General features: G+C 40.3%; 1 protein-coding gene across 1 annotated transcript in view; it reads right to left on the minus strand.

Moving 5' to 3' along the window:
- LOC137956686 (uncharacterized) overlaps positions 1-19,838 on the minus strand; it is a 68,434-nt gene extending 48,596 nt beyond the window's left edge. Inside the window, exons 1-3 of the mRNA XM_068804273.1 lie at positions 19,359-19,838; positions 13,698-13,943; positions 4,484-4,608 (exon numbers count right to left, since the gene is read on the minus strand). Coding sequence (XP_068660374.1) covers positions 4,484-4,608; positions 13,698-13,943; positions 19,359-19,628 — 641 coding nt within the window. The 5' untranslated portion in view covers positions 19,629-19,838. The remainder of the gene's footprint in view (positions 1-4,483; positions 4,609-13,697; positions 13,944-19,358) is intronic.
- Between the last annotated feature and the right edge of the window lie 498 nt (positions 19,839-20,336).

Raw genomic sequence — 20,336 nt, forward strand, 5'->3', positions numbered from 1 at the left:
TAAGACACTTCACAAGGACTGAACACTAACACAGACTCGTGTCTAGGACTAAGGACTAATTCAAGACACTTAACTTGGGTACAGACACCTACTCAATTCAGGCTATAATGATAGGGAAGGGATGGTTGCCTAATGAATGAAATTAGCTGAAAACTGGTGAAAGGGATGGTAGTTAACCAATGTTGCTTACCTTTACCTAGGGTAACCATCCTTGGGTGGTTGGCTGGAGTTTGTGAGTCTCCTTACACCAATAGACACCCTTTAAACAGGGTGCTAGCTGCCTAAAGACGTCTTGGCTTAGTTAGAGCTAGATAAAGAGAGTTGTATTAAATTGGATGATTTGAATGCTATTTTCTAGCTGGTGGCCACACCTCAACACTACCGGACCAGCAGGATGGCACCTCCCACAGAGACTCAAAACTTTTAAAAACTCAGCTTAGAGTTTGGTCCTCAGTCAACCGGCTGATGTCATTGCTGAGAAAGCCTCCCTTTTAGCTCAGATTGACGCTCTCGATGATGCTGACTAACAAAGAGCTCACTCTTCCACAGGATTCAACAATAGAATCTAGCTGCAAGACAAATTCCAGGCTATTTCCCACAGTGAAAGAATCCATTGGAAGCAGAGTGCACATTTCAAGTGGCTGGCTGAGGGTGATGGAAACACCATATTCTTCCACAGTTGCTTCGGCTAAAGAGAGGACTAACCGAATTACTTCATATACATCAACGATGAAGTATTATCGGATAGGACCTCAATTACTAACTCCGTCATTAGTTTTTTTGTAGATTTATAGTTGGAGGAATGACTTGATCAACCAGTATTACAACGCCTATGATTGTCCAAAATCACACCACGGTAGCATCACTACTTGAGCTCCCCTTCTCTACCAAGGAAATTGAGGGTGCTACTTTGGGTATAACAAATGATCATGCCCCTAGCCCTAACTGCTTCAAGGAATTCTACAAGAGGTGTAAGTCAAAGAGGACATCTATCCATGTCTCGCTCTTTCTACCAGCATGGCATATCTTAAGTAATGGTGCATCCTTCATCATCCTGGTTCCTAAGAAAGAGAAGGTGAGGCAACCCATGACTTTCAACCTATAATTCTCATATCCAGCCCCTACAAAGATATTGCCCGGTCGCTTGCTCATAGACTTAAGGCTGTTTTACCCATGATGATCCACAATGGTCAGTGCACCTTCATTAAGGAAAGAACTATACTTCACTCCACCATGGCTGCCCATGAAACACTGGACCATTTCAAGAAATCAAAGAGACCAAGAATTGTCCTCAAGCTTGACCTCGAGAAAGACCTCGACTATGTCAATTGGAGGCTTCTTGAAGACTTGCTTGAGAGAATGGAATTCAGAGACTGATGAAGATTTTGGATACAGAGTTGTTTGTGTCTCTTCTGCATCCTACTCCCTCCTCCTTAACGGCATAGTATGTGGCTACTGCGGCAGTTTGCTGAATACCTATCATCTCTGGTCTATTCAGTAAAACATATCGGGTGGCCCAGGCTTGTTGCATCTCAGCCAGAATTTTGACATTCCCCTCCGACAATTTGTTGACGACACTCTTCTCTTTGAGAAGGGTACTCAGAACAAATCCAGAAAATCAAAGCACTCGGGCTATTCGAGCTATCATCTGGTCAGAAGGTCATCACATTAACAATGATGAGCCCTGCAATATGGCCTCTTACCATACACTTATTTCTCTGTCCACCACATAAATGGGACTGCCTCTATTTGATTGCCGGCTATGAAAGAAACTTTGGGCTCCAATGATCAAAAAAATTGAGAGATGTCTAGCCACATGGAGGGGGCAGTTCTCTTAAAGGTTGGGCGACTCATTCTAGTCAATTCAAGCATTATTGGAATCTCATATTACATCCTATCCTTCATACCCTTCCCTGTTACTGTTTGCCATCGAATTGAATTGCTAAGGAGACGGTTCCTATGGAGAGACTCAAACAGAGAATTCATGTATCATCTAGTTGGATGGAAGGATGTTTGCAAGCCTAAACCTCTCAGTGGGTTGGGGATTCAGCTTACAAGAGATATGAATAAAGCTCCAACTAGATGGAAGTTCAACTCTTCTCCAAAGACAATTTAGAGACCCATGATTGCTACCAAGCTAGGTGGGACAGGGCCTTAATGAACAGCTGGGGGATGCCACCAAACTCCCCCCTTTGGAGATCTCTCTATCCCCTTCTTCCAACCTTTGGGAATGAAATTTGGTTCTATATTGGTGATAGAACAAAGCGAAGATTTTGGACTTATTGGTGGAATGGCAATGGCCCCTTGTATGACAGCTACAACGCCTTGAAGAGAATAAGTACATGTCAAACTGCCACTGTTGTTGAAACTTGGAGTCCAAATGCCCACTAAAACTTCCAGTTCCCTTGAGGCTCAGCTGGTCTCCAACCTCTTAGGTGATCTTCAACCGACCAGAATCCAAGACCACACTCATGACAAAATAGTTTGTAGGTATTACGACAGTGGCATTTTTTCCGTTTCTTCAGCTTACAACTTCATCAACGGATGGACCAAAAACTCCAAATCACATGAGCCGCTACTGGTTGGCGTCTTTCTGGCCCACTAAAAGTCTGATTCTTCCTTTGGTGTGCCCTTCTCAACAAGATCCTAACAGTAGATAATCTAAGGAAGAGGAGTAATCTCACCCCCTATGCACTATGTCCTCCGCTTTTCTAATGATCTCTGTAGAGCTTGCCAGATGATTCTTGGCACTCACATTCCAAAGTTGGGAAAAATCATTTTTTTGGCCTGCCTGGCACATATCCCATGGGGCATCTGGAAAGAGAGAAACAATAGGCATTTCAACTGCAAATTCAAAAGTATTGAGGACGTCTCCAACTGCATCATTGGCCATGTATCCTCATGGCTCCATACGCAAAAGGAGTTTGCCAGCATGACAGACTTCCCTCTTTGCATCAATTAGTGTATTATGGCCTACATGTCTGCCTCCCCTCGTCATATTGCCGAACCATGGAAGCCACCTATCCCAGCCACTCTTAAACTCGATTTCGAAGGTAGCGCACACGGCAATCCAGGTATTGCTGGTTTTGGTAGAATTATTCGGGACTTTGAAGACTTTACGCTCATCACCTACTTCAGCCTATTGGGGATCTCTGGACCCACCTCTGCTGAACTGTTTGCCCTACTCTAAGGACTCATCGTCTCCTGTGACCACCTCAGCAGTCCTCTTGTTATTGAAGGGGATTCCAAAGTTGTGATTGGATGTGCTCCAACCTTGCTGACCCCCCTTGGCGAACACTGGCCCGTCTTTCATAAAATTGTTGACATTGTATCTTCTCTTAATTGTGAATGGTCCCATATTCCGAGATCATCAAATAACTATACTAACTCTCTAGCCAAGCAAGGAGCTTCCCTCCAATCTCTTGTCGTTAAGGGAGTGCTCCTTTAGCTTGCCTTCTTGTAATTGATGTTTGAAGGAATAAAATCTCACTTCATTTAAAAATAAAAAATAAAAATAAAAAAATGGATGATTTGAATGCTCTGAGAGCTTACATATTTATAGTACCTGAGTAGCAAACACTTCTCTTCTACTACCTATGCAAGAATATCCCTTTCCCACATTTTCTAACTTGAGAACCAAGCAAACTATCTCTAGATTCTTCTAGGCTAGAAGCTTCTTACTCATGTGGAGTTTACTAGAGGGAAGAATCCTCCTCAGGTCTTACATAATCTTCTCCTACTTAAATTAGAACTCTAATTATATTAAAAAAGAGAGTTTTAAAAAAGAAAAAAATTAATTCTACTTGTCCTACTAGGTCCCACACAAGGCGGAATTCGTCCTTCATTCCTCTAGCCATCCTCCACAGCTTGGTCGAGCCCTCTAAGGCTGAGTCTGGGGCTGGAAAAGTGGGTTCACAACATTCCACTTGATGTGTGATTGTTTGGTCAAGAGTTTCATAAATGCTATAAGACTGTTTGCTGAAACTAACTATATTGGCACCTTTATTGGGAAACCAGGGCCTATGGGCAATGGAGGCTGAGTGACGGACTACTCTTCCACTTTATCTATTAAAAAACTCTTGGTCTATGTTATTGTTTGCTCAAGAGCTTCCTAAATGGAATGAGATTGCTCTCTCTGTCTCTCACACACACACTCATGTGAGGCTATCCTTGACACTCTCCTTCACTTTGTGACTCCAAAGTTGGATTCAAGATTCACCCCAAAATGGCTAGCCATAGTTAAGAGGCCTCATCCCAAGTAACAAGTGCAGGATATTTCTAATCTTGGAACATGTAAAACTGTTTTTAACACTTATTAAACTCCATCTCCTCAATTTGCTCATCTCTCTGTTTATTTTTTGTTCTCTTTTTTTCTCTATCTTCCGTAATTGTTTACAAGTAGATTCCTAGCCACATAAACTACATAAAGTGCTAGAACATAAAATCATACTTAACCAAAATGCAAAAGCAGAGCCTAACTTACCAGTTAGCCAACACTGGGTTTTCGTTCAGCCAGAGAGCTTTGAGGTTTTGGCATTTTGTGACTTCTCTGATAACAACTTCCACACTCCCAAGCTTGTTTCCCCACAGATTAAGGGCAATGAGATTCTGAGTATGATGTGTTGATTAGAGAATATAGTGACCATAAGTTTTAGGAAAGTGTTCTCCGACAGAACATATAAAGATTAAAAGAGAAAGTAATCATGCAGGTATAGAGGATGAGGTGGCACAGTAAGATACACAGGGATAAGCTTAAGCAAACATAGAAAAAAGAAAGATTAAAGAGAAAGTAATCATGCTGGTATTGAGGATGCGGTGGCACAGTAAGATAAACAGGGATAAATTTAAGCAAGCAAAAAAAAATGGCAATAGGGAATGTAGCAATGAATCAGAAACTTTGAATAAAAATATTTGTACAGTAATCAACGAGTTAAGAGTCAGCACTAATGAGCTTGCAGTAAGAATCTCAATAGCAACCAAACAAGAACAGTCTCTTAGTCTTGCCAGATAGGGTAAGATAGTATCTCTCTCGTTTTCAAAGATATGCTTAGATTACCCATCGATCTCTTTTTTTTTATTATTTGAAATGTCCCATAAATTATATATTTTTGGAAAGCTCTTTGAATTTGCTTTCCAACGCCAAAAGAGTTTCAACAATTCAATTTTCCCACCATGAGAGATCGACATCTGAAACATCAAAGGTCGGATGACAGGAAGGTTATGTGTAGTTGCAGAAAGTTTCAATTTTTGTGACTATTTGACCCATCTATCTCTTTGAAAGAGGCATATCAGCACATTGTCAGAAATATTAAAGATTCTGATGCTGAAAAATTGTAGTTCTTTTAGAAGCCTTAGTCTACATATAGAAAATTGTACTCTTAAAATATACACACATATATAGAGAAAATTGCACTAGATTCAGTCCATTAGTAGATAAAACTTACTAAGTTAGATTTGTTAGAAAAATACAGCCTTAATGGTAGTTTAGTCTTTACACAAAATGTTCCTTGTCGTATATCCAGCGGTAGCAGTCATTCTGAAAACTTTCTACTTAAGTTTTTGGGTCCCATGTATTCTGTTTGGACACTGTTCGTGGCAATTCTTCAACCAGGTGTGAGTTCTGGAAATGATATAGTGGCCGAAGTGAGAAAGAATGGAGTTTCCTAGAATTTTTTACTAGGAACTTCTTTGTTGGATATGTGAAATGTGGGAACATTGCTGATGCTCGTTGGGTATTTAATGAATTACCTGCCGTTGACCTAGTCTCATGGACAGCAATGATTTTGGGCTATACACAAAGAGGCCATCCTAGCGAGGCCATGGAACTATTTCCAGAAAAGAAGTGGGAAACTATGGTTCCCAATTCTGTAACTATAACTGATCTTCTTTCTGCATGTTCGCCGTTAAGGAAGGTGAAAATGGATCAAGTTGTCCATTTGCTTGCCATTCAATTTGGATTAGATGAAGATGCTATAGTAAGGAATGATCTTGTGGATATGTATGCAAAATGTGGTATGGTTGGATATGCCAACTTTATTTTCTCGTTTAAGCTATCTGAGGATTTGGTTCCATGGAACTCAATGATCGGTGGATTTGCTCTAAATGGTTATGCGATTGAAGCACTGTCATGGTTTCCCCACTTGAGATCATCTTCTACCTTACCAGATGCTGTCACTTTGGTTAATGTTATTTCAGCTTGTGCTTACACTCATGGTATGTTAGTACAGCATGCTGGCCAATGTGAGGAACTTGGACTGGCTCCAACGACTGAAAAACTGTGACAGCAGGGTGGCTATTCTCAGTACAGCAGGGTATGCACATAACAGGCCACCTGAAGAGGCTTATGGGTTCTTCAACAAAATGATGTCTGCTGTGCCAGTGCAGAAAACAGTGCTGCCAGACAGCCAAGAAAACAGTGCTGCTGTGGCAGTGCAGAAAACAATGCTGAAAACAGTGGCAGTGCAGAAAACAGTGCAGCAAAACATTATTGAACATGATATACCAGTTCTGCTTTTCGGTGGTGCTCAACATTCTGTTGTCCACCATGTCTTGCAGTGGGGTTTGAAGCTCCTTATGGGGATCTTGAATGGAAAGCGGAAACTCACTTTTCATTGGGTTACAGCTTGTTTGGCAGCTCAGTATCCTGTCCCTGATGAGGCGTATGAAGTTAGTCCAAATATTCAAAATCCAAAACTTCACGTGAGGAAGCAGCATTATGAGCTACTGTATCCGATAGACGCTATTGATAACGAACGGCTTCAGGTGACACAGAGACAGCAGCAGCAGCTCACTTTCCTTTTGTCACAAACCAAACCCCATGGACAATTCCAGCATACCAACTCATCCTGTGCATTGACTTCACTCATGGATGTGGAGAGGAGTCATGGTAAGTTCAAGGCTGTTATCAAGACGGCCATAGCTGATAATTTCCTGTTTTGCGTTATTCCTAAGCAGATAAATGCCATAGAGAGCGTGGTTGGGGTAAGTACTAGAATTATTTCTGTTTTCCATAGTACTGCAATTTCTGGGTTTGATGAGCACTTGCAAAATTCAGAGTTGTTTGCTCTTGACGTTTTTACTGCTGCCTACAACCCAGTGATGAACATACAATCTATTCTTGCTCAATATCCTGTAGTGGGTTTCATCACAACTTGCACCAATCTGAGTGCATTACATCAAGGAAAACAAACTTACATCAATATAGCTTTTAACTGCCCGCATTCAAGCTGCTTTTCAGCAGCAGAGGTTATCAATAAAAATTTTGCATGCTGTTGCTGGCTGTATATGCTTATGCGGCTCATGTTGCTGGTCTCTATTATGGGATAAACAATACCGAAAGTGGAACCCAGGTGCCAATGATTTCAAGCCAACTAATGTCAGTACCAATTGAACCTGATCTGGGTCCAAGTTTAGGAGTTGCTAGTGTGCCAGAAATTGGATTTATATACACAGAATTCGTCAGGGCCGTAACCAGTACTGCCGCGGCTGTTTGTGGAGTTCCAAAGGATATGCTGAGTTATCCAAGAGCAGCAGTTTATGCACATAAAGGTGAGGATACACTGGAAGAAATTTGGCAGACTGCAGTAATTATGACTGATGGGATTTCAAAATTCAGAGTTTTGTCTCAAATTGAAACTGCTCAACCTTTGGTATGTAGGGTGTATGATGCTGCCACCCAGTTTCATGACATGCCTGTCAAGGCACTTAAGGTGGATGATACTAGCAGAGTTTTTGACCAAATCTCACAGAGGAATTTAATTTGTTGGCATGCTATGATGTGGGGACACTGTCTTCATGCCTGTCTTGCAGCAATAGTGGGTTTATTCTCACATGGGTTTCAGAAGATTATGGTGGAACGTCTTGTTGGCCAGTCATGGTCTTGCCAAAATGGAAAAAGTGATAGTTCAGACTGTTGTTTGGTTGTTTGACTGTGTGGTCAGTTGCTGCAACGAGATATGCTGGCAGTGTTGGATTCTCAAAAAATAAATAAATAAAATAAAAAAAAATCGTTTCTTAGGTGGAATGCTCCAGTTTTGTCGTCCAGAGGGCTGACACAGATTCCGCGGATGCTACTTGGGAACAGGTGAAGACATTCGACAAGCAGACCCTACCTTCGAGCTTGATGACAAGCTCTTTCTCCAAGGGGGGGCGTAATATTATGCACACAATAACATTGCTAAGTTATTTAGAGTCTAATTAATTGTTTTTCTTTACTTTATTTTATTTCAGTTAAAGAATTAATAGGCCACAGGGACATTTTTGTAATATTTTATCTTAAACCTTGTAAGGGTGAACCCTATGTAAGGGGTAAGAGTAATGAGAAAAGGCAAGTATTGATTTAGAGTAAACAAGGGTTTTGAGTTCTCCTCAACGAGCTCAGGGGTGTGCGCTCTCCTTAACAAACCTAGGGTTTTCAAGCTTCCCTTAGGCTTGATTTTTGTCTTTCTCTTCTTCTTCCCTATGAATCGCTGTGTTAGATCCGGGATCATAACACTTGCTAGGGAGTGTTGGGATTCCATCCTCTGATATGGTTGTATGCAGAAGCCACCGACAAAAGGCCATTCGCATTGGGTCTCCAAAATGTTTATCTTGAACATTCTCTCGGAAGAGGGAGCTGAGAACATCAGTTTTCCCTTCATTTAGGCCCCAACGAAAGTGGGAAATCCAGGATTGGTTACTCCATGCATCAACCACAGTAATACCTTGAAATCCTAAATAGGGAATTGAATTCATCCAAGAGGCGCTTGGAGCCGCACTATGTCACTCTAGAAAAAGAGATTCTGGCCATTTCTAGCATAGAAGGACGTCACTGCTTGGATTTCCAAATTGGGGACAGGCAGCGACAAGAACCTCCCTCTCTCCACCACTGACGAGACCACTGCATCATAAATCCAACCATGTTCCTCCATATGCTTTTTTGCTTGGAGTTAAAAGTTACAAACCCATTTTAGGAGGAGGGTGTTGTTCATCTCTTTAGAGGGACGGATACCCAACCCACCCAAGAGCCGAGGCAGGCCGACTTCCTTCCAATTGACGAGGTGATATCTGAAAGAATCTTCCAACCCACACCAGAGGAAGCGTCTCCTAACGGCGTCAATCTTCTTACAGACCAATGTCAGACAGTACATGAAGAATAGAAGGGTAGTTGGGAAGACCAGCCAACATTGATTTAAGTAAGGTGAGTCTACCTGCAGCGGAAAGAAGCTTGCCTCACCAGGTAGCCAACCTCTAATCAAACATTTTAATGAGGGGAGAACAAAGAGCAGCATTTGGCTAACTATCAAACAGAGTGAGTCCGAAATAGGTGGATGGAGTGTTGTCCAATGAGCAGCCCAGAAACTCAGCCATGTCTTTCAAGGTCTCAAAGTCAATGTGGTATTCAAAAAGTGTGGTTTTTTTTTTTGGTCAACCATCAAAGAACAGATTCTTACTTCAGACAACCTTCATAGAAGAGGTTTCACTGCCCCCGATCTTTCTTGTCCCCTTTGCGGTGAGTGCGAAGAGACAGTGTCCTTTTACATTGTGGATTTTTGTGGCAAGTTTGGATGAAGATCTTTCAGAAAATTGGGCTCCAACTGGGGCTACATCAGGATCTCTTCGGCACCTTTGAGATGGTTCGTGGGATTCTCCTTCCTCAGCTAGGCAAGTTAATTCTTTCGGCCTGTCTTGCGCATGTCCATGGTGCATTTGGCTCGAGCAAAATAACCGGAGATTCAACTCCAAAGCTAGCACCTCAAACAACACGGCTTCTCATGTCGTTGGCCTCATCTCAAGCTGGCTTCATACAAAGAAGGATTTTGCCACTCTATCAGGGGTTTCCCTTCTGGAAAATTGGAATTTGATCGCTCATATGTCTGGCCCCAACAGAGCTCCGAGTATGGCTATCTGGGATCCTCCCCCTTGCGACTGCATAAAACTGAATTGTGATGGTAGTGTTATTGGATGTCCTGGGCCAACAGGACCACGTGGTGTATTCAGAGGTCACAATGGAGACCCTATTCTTTCTTATGTTGGTCCAGTGGGCATTGCCGATTCTAATACTGTTGAAGTTAGTGCTCTGTTGTTCGGCCTCCGAAGCTTCAAGGATCATCTCCATGGCAAGTTAATCATTGAAGGCGACTCGAAGACGGTTATTAGTTGGTGTTCCAAAGACAGCCTTACCCCTTGGCGCCATTGGCCCATCACTGATAGTATTGCTGACATTGTATCTTCTACACATTGTAATTGGAATCTCATTCCTAGATCAGCCAACTCTTTGGCTAATAAATTGGCAAAATTCGGAACTTCCCAGCAATCTCTCATTGTTTGGGAAGGCTTCCCTCCTTTGTAATATGCTCTCTTGAGCTTTTGCCTTAATAAAAATCAGCATCATTTCAACATAAAAATAAAAAAAGTGTGGTTTTTCTCTAATTAATTTGCTGGCCCGAAGCGAGTTCAAACAAACCAAGGAGAGCACGCAGTTTTCTAATCTGGTCCATAGTGCCCACACCAAAGCAAATTGTATCATCAATGAATTGGAGAGTTGGGATGTCGACTGCAGCATGTTCAGCAGAGGGAAGTAACCATCCAGAGTTTTTAGCTGAGTAGACTAAGGAGGAAATGTATTCTGCCACAATGTTGAAAGACAATGGATCTCCTTGTCTAATACCCTGGGACCCCTTAAAGTAGCCACAAACTATACCATTCAAAAGCACAGAGCAAGTGGCAGAGGAGATGCAGCTTCTAATCCAAAAGTGTCATTTCTGTCAAAAACCCATTTTGCCAAGAAGAATGTCAAGGAGCTGCTAGTTAACCCAGTCAAATGCTTTTTTCAAAATCCAACTTGAGGGCGAAACGAGGGAGTTGCAACGTCTTGTAGTGAAGGAGCTCATGGCTGGTCATCGCAGAATCCAAAATGTTTCATCCCTTGATGAAGGTGTACTGACCATGGTGAATGACAAGGAGCAGCATAGCCTTAAGATGATTGGCCAACAGTCAAGTCAGAATTTTATAGGTATTGCTGGTGAGGCTAATGGGATGGAAATCAAAGGGTTGTTCCACTACAGTTTTCTTAGGAACGAGAGCTATAAAGGAGGCCTCAATACTCTTGTATGTGATACCCTGATTGTAAAAATCTTGAACCATGTCGATGATATCCTCACTAATCATTTGCCAGCATCATCTATAAAATTCCCCATTATGTATGTCTGGACTAGGCGCCCGGTCCAGAGGAAGGCCCAAATATAGCCTCTTCAATCTCATGGAGGAAGAAAGGGAGCTCAACTAACCCAGCAACCACAGTCGGGATCATGGGTAGATTGGCACACTGAAAGTATGGGCGGTATGGGCAGCTCAGCTAACCCAGCAGATGTTGTAGCTGATGTATTAAGGGCATTAGCTTCACGCACTTTAGTATATTTTCCAGCTCTAGGCGCAACAGTCTTTTCAACTCTTTGTACCCTATTAAAGGTTAGATATTTCATCTTAGGCCAAAATTTGTGCCTTTATGCTATCAAATTCTGCACCCAATCCATCTAGAAATTTCACCACAAGAAGTTGACTATGTTGTTTTCGAAGTTCCCTTTCATCCCTAGTAAAAGGATGAAAGACATTAATTTTTTGCCAAATACTCAGGAAATAATTATAGTAGTATGTCATAGTTTTATTACCCCTTTTTAATCCAAAAAAAAATTGTATATAACTTATAAGCCCTGGAAAGATTGCTCTCTTGTCCATAAAGAGCTTCCAAAGACGGTCACATAGCCTTGGGAGTTTCAAAATTCATAACTTGGCTCCTAATATTAGATTCCATGTAGTTGGCAAGCTAAGTCATCATTTGACTATCTTCAGCCTCCCAATCATCATCCTGAGGAACAAGAGGGTTATCTCTAATAAATTCCAGTTTTTTTCCGCTAGCTCCTTCCAGCCAAATCCGGCATTGGTGCTCTCCGGAATGAAGACCCGAGCCAAGATGGTGCTTCCCCGAAGTTGGGTGATCAGGCAGTCCCGAGGACCACGGAATGTGGTCATAGAGAAGGTGAAGGCCGAGCTACCCAACCAGAACTCACCCGACCTTCACTTCCCCACATCCGTGCAGTGCAGAAATTGTTGGACGACGGCAGAAATGACCACGGTTGGTATGCAGAGGAAAGACAGCTTCGGTCCGCTCACCTAGCTTATGCAAATGACCAGACCTGAGCTATGATTCACCTGCTCAAATGTAACTCTGCTTTTTTCGTAAGAGAAACGGAAAAGATGTTGTTGTCGCCGCCACCGGGAGATAGGTCCATCCCGCATCGTTGGGTTCTGTTGGGGCATTCGGATGCTCATCGGCATGGTTTCTAGGGTTTGTCGATCGTCGGCTAGAACTTTGGCCGTTGCTGGAAGGGATGATCTTCCTGTTGCTTGGAGACACTCGAAGCGATGGTGGCCGGCATCGGAGTTGACGATGGCGGGGCTGCCGGCGATGCAGAAAAAGATCCTTCCTGTTACTAACCAGCAGCCAAAAAACTGGAAAAAGATCCTTCCTTTATGTAGACGTCTGCTTCAAGAGGAGAAAAACTTACAAAAATCCTTCCTAGATGCGATCTACAACTCCGATACCATAAAAAAATGAGAAGAAAGAAGGTTGAAGAAAGAGAATGAGAGTTTAGAGACTGAGAGGAAAAGAAAGTGGAATTGAGTAAATTGAGAAAGAAACTGAGATGGGGGACCTGCACGTCCCCCAGCTTCCATTTATAGCTTAGGGTTGAGGGGTTGAGTACAATTCACAATGTTGCCCCTACTTTAAGTGAAAACTCTAATTCTCTATAACTCCTATTCTACATGTCCCTTTTACATAAAATTTGGTCCATAGATATAGTTTTTTTTTTATGAAATCCATAGATATAGTTTGACATGTAGAACAAGATTACATCAAGATAAATAACGACAAGGTAAAATAACCAAAATGCCCCTGTTCTCGTTTTTCAACAATATTCTTAATTTTTTTACAATGAAATGAAGACACAATTTGATGCTTCGCTTCATATCTTACATAAAGATAATGGATTGAGCTCATGACCCATAAATTTCATTCATTTTGTCAGTTCACCGACATTATTCATCAATATTCCTCTGTGTATACTCCATAGCAAAATGGGTTGTAAAGAAGAACCATCATTTGCTTCAAGTTGCACACACTATGTTATTTCATATGCATCTTGCCATATCTTATTTGGTGATGAGGTTCTTACTACCTACTTTCTCATTAATCTCCCCCATCAGAGTGTTGGATAATCGCACTCTTCTCCTCACTCTTCTCTCTATTATTCTTTTTCTCTTCTTTTCTCTTACAGGTTTATATGTTTATTTTTACATTTCAAAAAAAATTATATTCAACTCATTCAACAAAAATGGGGTGGCACATGTAGATTACAAGATCATGCTCCTAAACCACAATCACAAAATCTTTAACCAACATATTCTACATAGTTAACAGTTAAGCAGAGTATATCCAAACTCTAACCATCAACTTGTTGATAAAATATAAAATTAATTAGAAAGGAACTCATCAATCTCAAAAATTCAAAAATAAAAAATAAAAAAAGGAAAGAAAAAGTCACAAAATGAAATTTCATTTGATACTTTTTTTTTTCTCTCAAAGAAAATCTCACCATTCAACTTTCCAAAAAAATCTAATCATTTCTTAAAAAATAAAAATAAAAAAAGCCACAAACCGGAAATTTATTTGATAATTCAAGAGACTTCAGCATGTCATCATCTATGTCAAGCTCCTCAAGCTCCAGCCAAGTAGAATAGTTATTCCCATTATATTGAGTTTTATAAAACTCCCTCTCCACAATCTCTGCCACATTTCCTTTAGTTATGGGTTTAGAATCCACTGTTTCAGTTTTTGAGCTCAAATCAAGATCAACACACATCAGTGCTCCCATCCTCTGAGCTAATCCAGGAACTTCATCAAGCTGCATCACCCAATAATCCGAGAAAAAGGTAATCAATATTATAAAGCAGAGAAAAAAGAAATAAAATATGCACTTGAAATTAAATTATCAGTTAAGACAATTGCAATTTTTTTCCTAGGAAGTCGGATGGTAAATTATATATTTTAGTGACTAAATATGTCTGTTTACACAATGTTTTTTACACAATGTTTTTTACACAAGAAAGTAAAAATAAAAAAAAATCTGAAGAGAAAAAAAAAAGAATTTAACCTTGCAAGCAACTATGAGCAAAATTATCAAATGTTCTCAAGCTTAAAAACACTGGAAATGTTCTCAAGCTTTAACATTTGCAAGAAGGCATTAGATTTTATTTTATTTTTGAAGGAGAAGAATGTATTAGATTTAAAAAATTAAATTATATTACAACTTAAAATCATTTTTGGGGTGTCATATAATTTTAGAGACAATTGATCAAATGACACACTGAACAGATCCCGTCTTCATCCTCCAAGAAACAAAATTGCAAAGCATGACACAACCTAATCTCGGACATCTGGGACTGTAGGTCAGTCAGATGAGCCATAGATGCTATTGGTTCATCAGGGGGAACAACAATTTGTTGGGGCAGTAGAACATGAGGTCATTGGTACCCAAGCGATGCCTTTTCCTATATGTTAAAATAAAACAAAAGTCAAATGGGAATATTTGGTCTCTTGCTGCAATTTATGGACCATAAACAGTAATGAAAGGGATGACTTCTTGTTGAACATTGCAGGTGTCACTACTCTTTGGCCCATTTTGTCACTTACTAGAAGTGATTTTATTGTGATTTGATATCATCATGAAAAGTCTAACCCTACCTCAAGAATAATCCCAGCCATGGCAGTGTTTGCTGACTTTACTAGGAATATGTATCTTATTAACAATCCATTCTCCAGAGCTCCCAATACTTGGTCAAATATCAGAGATAGCCAAGCAAGTCTAAATTGGATTGTTGTCTTGCCACACACTCTAGGGTTGACTGTTTCCACAATGCTACTGCTCAAGCATCGTCAAAAATTATTTCCAATCACTGTCGAATCCTCTTGGATTCATTCCAGGTCACTCATCTTCAAATTTGGGTGTGTTTAGGTTTGCAGAGAATAATTTTTTGAAACTTATTGAGATTTGGTGGAATAGTTATATGTTTGTTGGTCCTCCTGATTATTATTTTTTGCTAATCAAGAGTTGGACAGGAGAATCATTTGGTGAAATTAGAATAAAAAAGGATGGCATCATTGCAAAATGCAGCACCTAGACAATATTGATGATTCCACCTCTTATGAATAAAGAACCCTAGGAGTGTTCCACATACAAGGCTAAATATGAAGGCACCATCAGTCGAGTGATAATTTATTGGAAACAGAGTACTCAACATCATTAGTTCGAGGGAGATACAAATACAAAATTCTTTCACATCATTGCCTCACTGCTTCCAGACATGAACTCTACATCAACCTAGAAGGTGATCCATACTCTTTTCCTGATTTGAGTGTCAAGAACCTGATTAGAAGATCTAAGGGATAATTAATTATACAACTAAGAAAGTAGTAAAAGAAAAATAAATTGGCTTTGAGAACGTTTGTCCCCCCTTGCCCAATCCTCTCCATATATAGATGCTAATAATTACATAATTTGAATAAAAGAGAAACTCCTTATCTGAGCCTAATCAAAGTAGGAATTCTCCAAACTAGAAAACTACTAGGCCCGATCAAACTAGGAAACTATTGAAAAGCTACTAAGGGAGAAACTTCCTACTTCAAAGAAACATCATACTTCTAAGCACTTCCTATAAAGAAACATCCTACTTCTAAGAAACTCCTACTCTTCCTATTTTATCCTTCAAGCTTAACAAGTATTACAATTATACCTCATAGCTTAAGCTCCATTTCTATTTTCACTAATCCAACCTTCTACTTAAAATATTAATTACAAGTACACCTTTATTATTTGTGTTCTAACATTGCGCCCCCATACAAGAACCTCATCCCCAAGGTTCGGCTTCAGACATGACTTTTTGTGTCATCCATTGTCCCACGGTCTTGGGTTTCGATAGATGTTCGCTCCCAGTGGATATTGATAGGTGAATTAAAGGCCATAAAGAATGGAAAAGAAGTGACATCTTGCATAAGAACTCCAACAAGGCCTACACTTGTAGTAGAAAAAAGTTGAATAGAAAGACTTGTTGGCTGGTGGATTGGAGGAGGTCTGCCTGCACACTGACAAAGAAACATTCAACTTAGGACTGGAAGTCACCTATAAGATGGATGCTGTCTTGTTGTTGGTCATGCTCAGCAAAAGGGATCTGTAAGAGCAAACATCCAGAACTCTTTGACTAGGCAATCTCATCGAATGGTGAGTTAACCTCCTCGTATAAACAAGTCAGAACCACATCTTGCACCTTTCTCCGAGGGAGGCAACAACTTCCTTTCTTCTTCTTCCAAACAATTTTTTGGTCTCCATCTAGTTTTAAATAGAAAAAATCAAGTCTAGCAAGGGAAGGCCGGAGGGTGTCATCATGTGGGGAAGACGATTCTCCTAAAGGGGTATAAGGAGGAGAAGAAGTGTGTGGCCACAATTGGAAGACTTGTGAAGAAGTGTGAGGTGGGGCACAACCGAAACGTAGGTGACAGTGACGGAATAAAACATGTGGATAAGGTGAAGCAAAGTGAGGGTTGTGTAGTGAACTATGGGATAGGCTGCATTTAGTAGGCAGGGGCACTTTGTTGGGTAAAAGGAGATGGGAGTGTCAACATTAGGAAGGTAGTTTCCATAGGTGGAAGGTGGGGAAAAAGTTGGTGGCTATGCTGGCTGAGGAGGGAAGTTGTCAGAGGTAAAAGGGGTTGGGTGGTGTGTCTGAGTGGGGGGTGATGTGTGATTGGCAACAAGGATACTTGTAGCAAATGGTGTAAGGGAGGAATTGTGTGCAGGCTGGGCTGGAAATAAAGGTGACAAGTGAGGAGGGAAGAGGGAGCAGAAGCATGAGTGGAGTGGGGTGAGCTAATACCTTGTTCACCAACTTTGGGAGAGAAGAAGGGCCAAGAGTCCCACATGTCCAGCCGAGCCATCCAAGTTCATCTTTGCCAGTATCCCCTTCAACTTAGCATCTAGCTCAACTACATCCATCTGAACAATCACCTTTTTCAATTCAGATAAGTCCTCAATGGTTTAGGCTCCCCACCATTCTTGACTAAGAAAAGGTCCCCAAAGTGGCTTCAAAATTGACCTTAGCATTTGTATTTTCCTCAAACAACAGGTTTTCAATATGACCTTAGCTTCTTCCAATGTTGATTTCTCTCAGTGGAAAAATCCGATTGAAAAACCATTTTTTGCATTTGTAAATGGATTCGCTGATCTTTCTTTTGATATATAATTTGCTAGATAAAGTTGCATTCCTGATGGAGCAAATTGTCGCGAAAATTGAAACTTTCTGCAACTACACATAACCTTCCTGTCATCCGACCTTTGATGTTTCAAATGACGATCTCTCATAGTAGGAAAATTGAATTGTTGAAACTCTTTTTGTGTTGGAAAGCAAACTCAAAGAGCTTTCCAAAAATATATAATTTATAATATGAATATGATAGAACTCAGTTTCTTGTAGAAACACACCTGGACCAAGGTAGAAGAGGGATAAAAATTGTAATTTCGGGTGCCATTTATTTTTAGAAAGTCTAGGGGACACCACTTTGGGGGTACTTTTGTAATTTATTTTGACAATTCAAAAGAGTCTTAAATAAGTATCCAAGATATGGTGAAAGACTTATTAAGAATCCTAGATAAAGTTTTAGATAGAGTTTCCAAAATTAAGAGGTAAAATTGAGTCCTAGTTGGAATCTTAGAAAGAGTCCTAGTAGAAGTTGTAATTGGATAGGATTAGAGTCTTAATCGAGTAGAAATCTTAGGAGTCCATTCTTAGGAGTCATGGTTGAAGTTGAAGTCTCCTTATGATGTAATTGCAACTCTAGAGCATGGCTAAGGGTTGGACATGCCAAAAGCCATATTATTATTTTTTGCTTGTTTCTCCCCTCTTTTTGTCCCCTACTCGTGCCCAACACTCTCTCCCTCTCCCTTCTCTATTCTTCTCTCTGAATTCGAGATCTCACCCTGTTTCTACTTCTCTTCCTTCTTCTCTACTTTTTTATCTACTCAAGCCTTTCAATTCTTCTATCTCCCTTCTCTTTTCCTCCAAAAATACCTCTCTCTCTCTCTCTCTAATTTTTCTTCCTTCTTCCCTTCTCTGACCTCTTTTTCCCCTCTAGAATTACCTTCACCTAATTTTCCCAGTCACTTAGCCTCCACTTTCACTCTTTCCCTACACTTGGTTGAAAAAGATAGGAACTCCCAAAGAAAGTTCTATCAGAATATTTTGGGATGATTGTGCAAAATCCGAGGAAAGAACCACTTTCACACCCCTTGATACGAACTTGATTGGAAGATTTAAGGGATAACAAATTATACAACCAAGAAAGCAGTAAAATAAAAATATAGTAGGGCTTGAGGATGTGTGTTCCCCCTTGCCAATTTTCTCTATCTATATATGCTAATAATTATATAACTTAAATGAAAGAGGAAGTTTTGATCTAAGCCTAACCAAACAAAGAACTCTCCAAATTAGGAAACTACTAGGCCTAATCAAACTAAGAAACTATTAAGAAGCTACTAGGGGAGGTAGTTCCTACTTCAAAGAAACTCTTTATTTTTAAGCAACTCCTACAAAGAAACATCCTAATTCTAACCAACTCCAACTCTTCCTATTCTACCCATCAAGCTTGACAAGTATTAAAAATATATCCCATAGCCAAAGCTCCCATTCTATTTCACTAACCTACCCTTCTACTCATAAAATTAATTACAATTATACCTTTATTATTTGTGTGCTATCAAAAACCCTTCTTTTGTTCACCCAATAGCAAGACGTGAGTTCCCTTGAGCCTCCTTTCATTCTAAATGAGAAAAGCAGTCATGAAATCTATGCCCCTAGGCAAAGCATCGAGGCCTAACGATATCAACAAACATTCAACACTTTTATCCTAAAAAGGAGGGCGCTGAAAATTTCTAGAGACGTTCAACCCATTAGTTTGATTTTCAATTCCTACAACTTCATCACCAGTGTTCTGGCCAACCGTCTCCAAAAAGTCCTTTCATTCGTCAGCCTCAACCACGGCACATTCCTATCAAGTAGACAAATCCACTAAGGCAGAGCAATGCACTCCTCTTCGTGCTTTGAGACTATTCAAGGAGGGATTCATTCTCAACTCTGCTTACTGTCGAGGTTGAGTCCATGGTGGTAATCAGCACAATATTCCAGCCAAACTCAACCTATCTCAGTCTCAAGTATATCAAAACGTGAGAAATTGGCAGTGAAGCAAAGAACCGTTCCTTCCGGTGTCTTACCTGTTTCCTCACATCAGATACCCGAAACGTCCACGCATGGTCGACCAGGAAAACCTGAGTCTCCTTCCCCACAAAGTCGGCCGAGAGGACGAGGCGCCTTTGCCTTCCATCCTCGCATGATTCCACCTGGAAGAAATTGCCTCCATCAAAAGTCTCTGAAAGAAGTTTCTCAAAGAGTTGCTGATAGAGAGACTGAGGGACGCCTGAAGAAACGAGCAGAAGATGGTGAACTCGTACAAAGTCGTCGAAGTCGGATATCATTGGGGGCATGAGCGAGTAGCAGATGGTTTTTAAGCTAAACTAGAAAATTGGTTCTTCTAAGGAAAAATGGGTAACTGTTTCTAGGAACTAAGAGCACAGAGGTGCAACAGCTCTGCAGCTAAAAGTTGAACTTCGAGACAAGACAAGAAGGTTTATAGAAATGATGAAAAAACAGAACCATTCAGATTTCTACAATTACAGCGGTCCAGTGAGGCGGGAAGTGGGCAAGAGGACTGAACGTATCAGAGGACCATCAGAGGACCTTCGAAGCTCCGACAGCTGCGACGTTTACTACAAGGGCCAAACTCGGGCCAATATAAAACAATTTTTATATATAAAACAAAAACTGATACCCATAATAGAAGTCATCCGTTCAATCAAAATCTGTTCATTAAATTAAACGAATACTCAAATCTGCTTATTAAATTAAACGGACATGAATAAAGGTCATTTTCAATCCGATTATCTAATTACCCAAAAAGGAAAAAAAAAACTCTTGACAAGAAAAATATTTTAATTTCAAGATATTTGGGTCAATTAAATTATATGTTTAATTAGTATTTTTACATGATTTTATATGTTTAATTAGTGTTTTACATGAGTTTATATGTTTGATTAGTATTTTCACGATTTTATAATTATTTAAAGCTATTTTATAAGTTTCCATATTTTCTTACAAATTTATACATTTATCCTTAAGGGTCTATTTGGAGACCA

Source organism: Aristolochia californica, unplaced genomic scaffold, assembly GCF_029961685.1.
Source record: "Aristolochia californica isolate CCGP_79_NKW_82.1479 unplaced genomic scaffold, dmAriCali1.0.hap1 SCAF_2, whole genome shotgun sequence".
NCBI classification, from domain to species: Eukaryota; Viridiplantae; Streptophyta; class Magnoliopsida; order Piperales; family Aristolochiaceae; genus Aristolochia; species Aristolochia californica.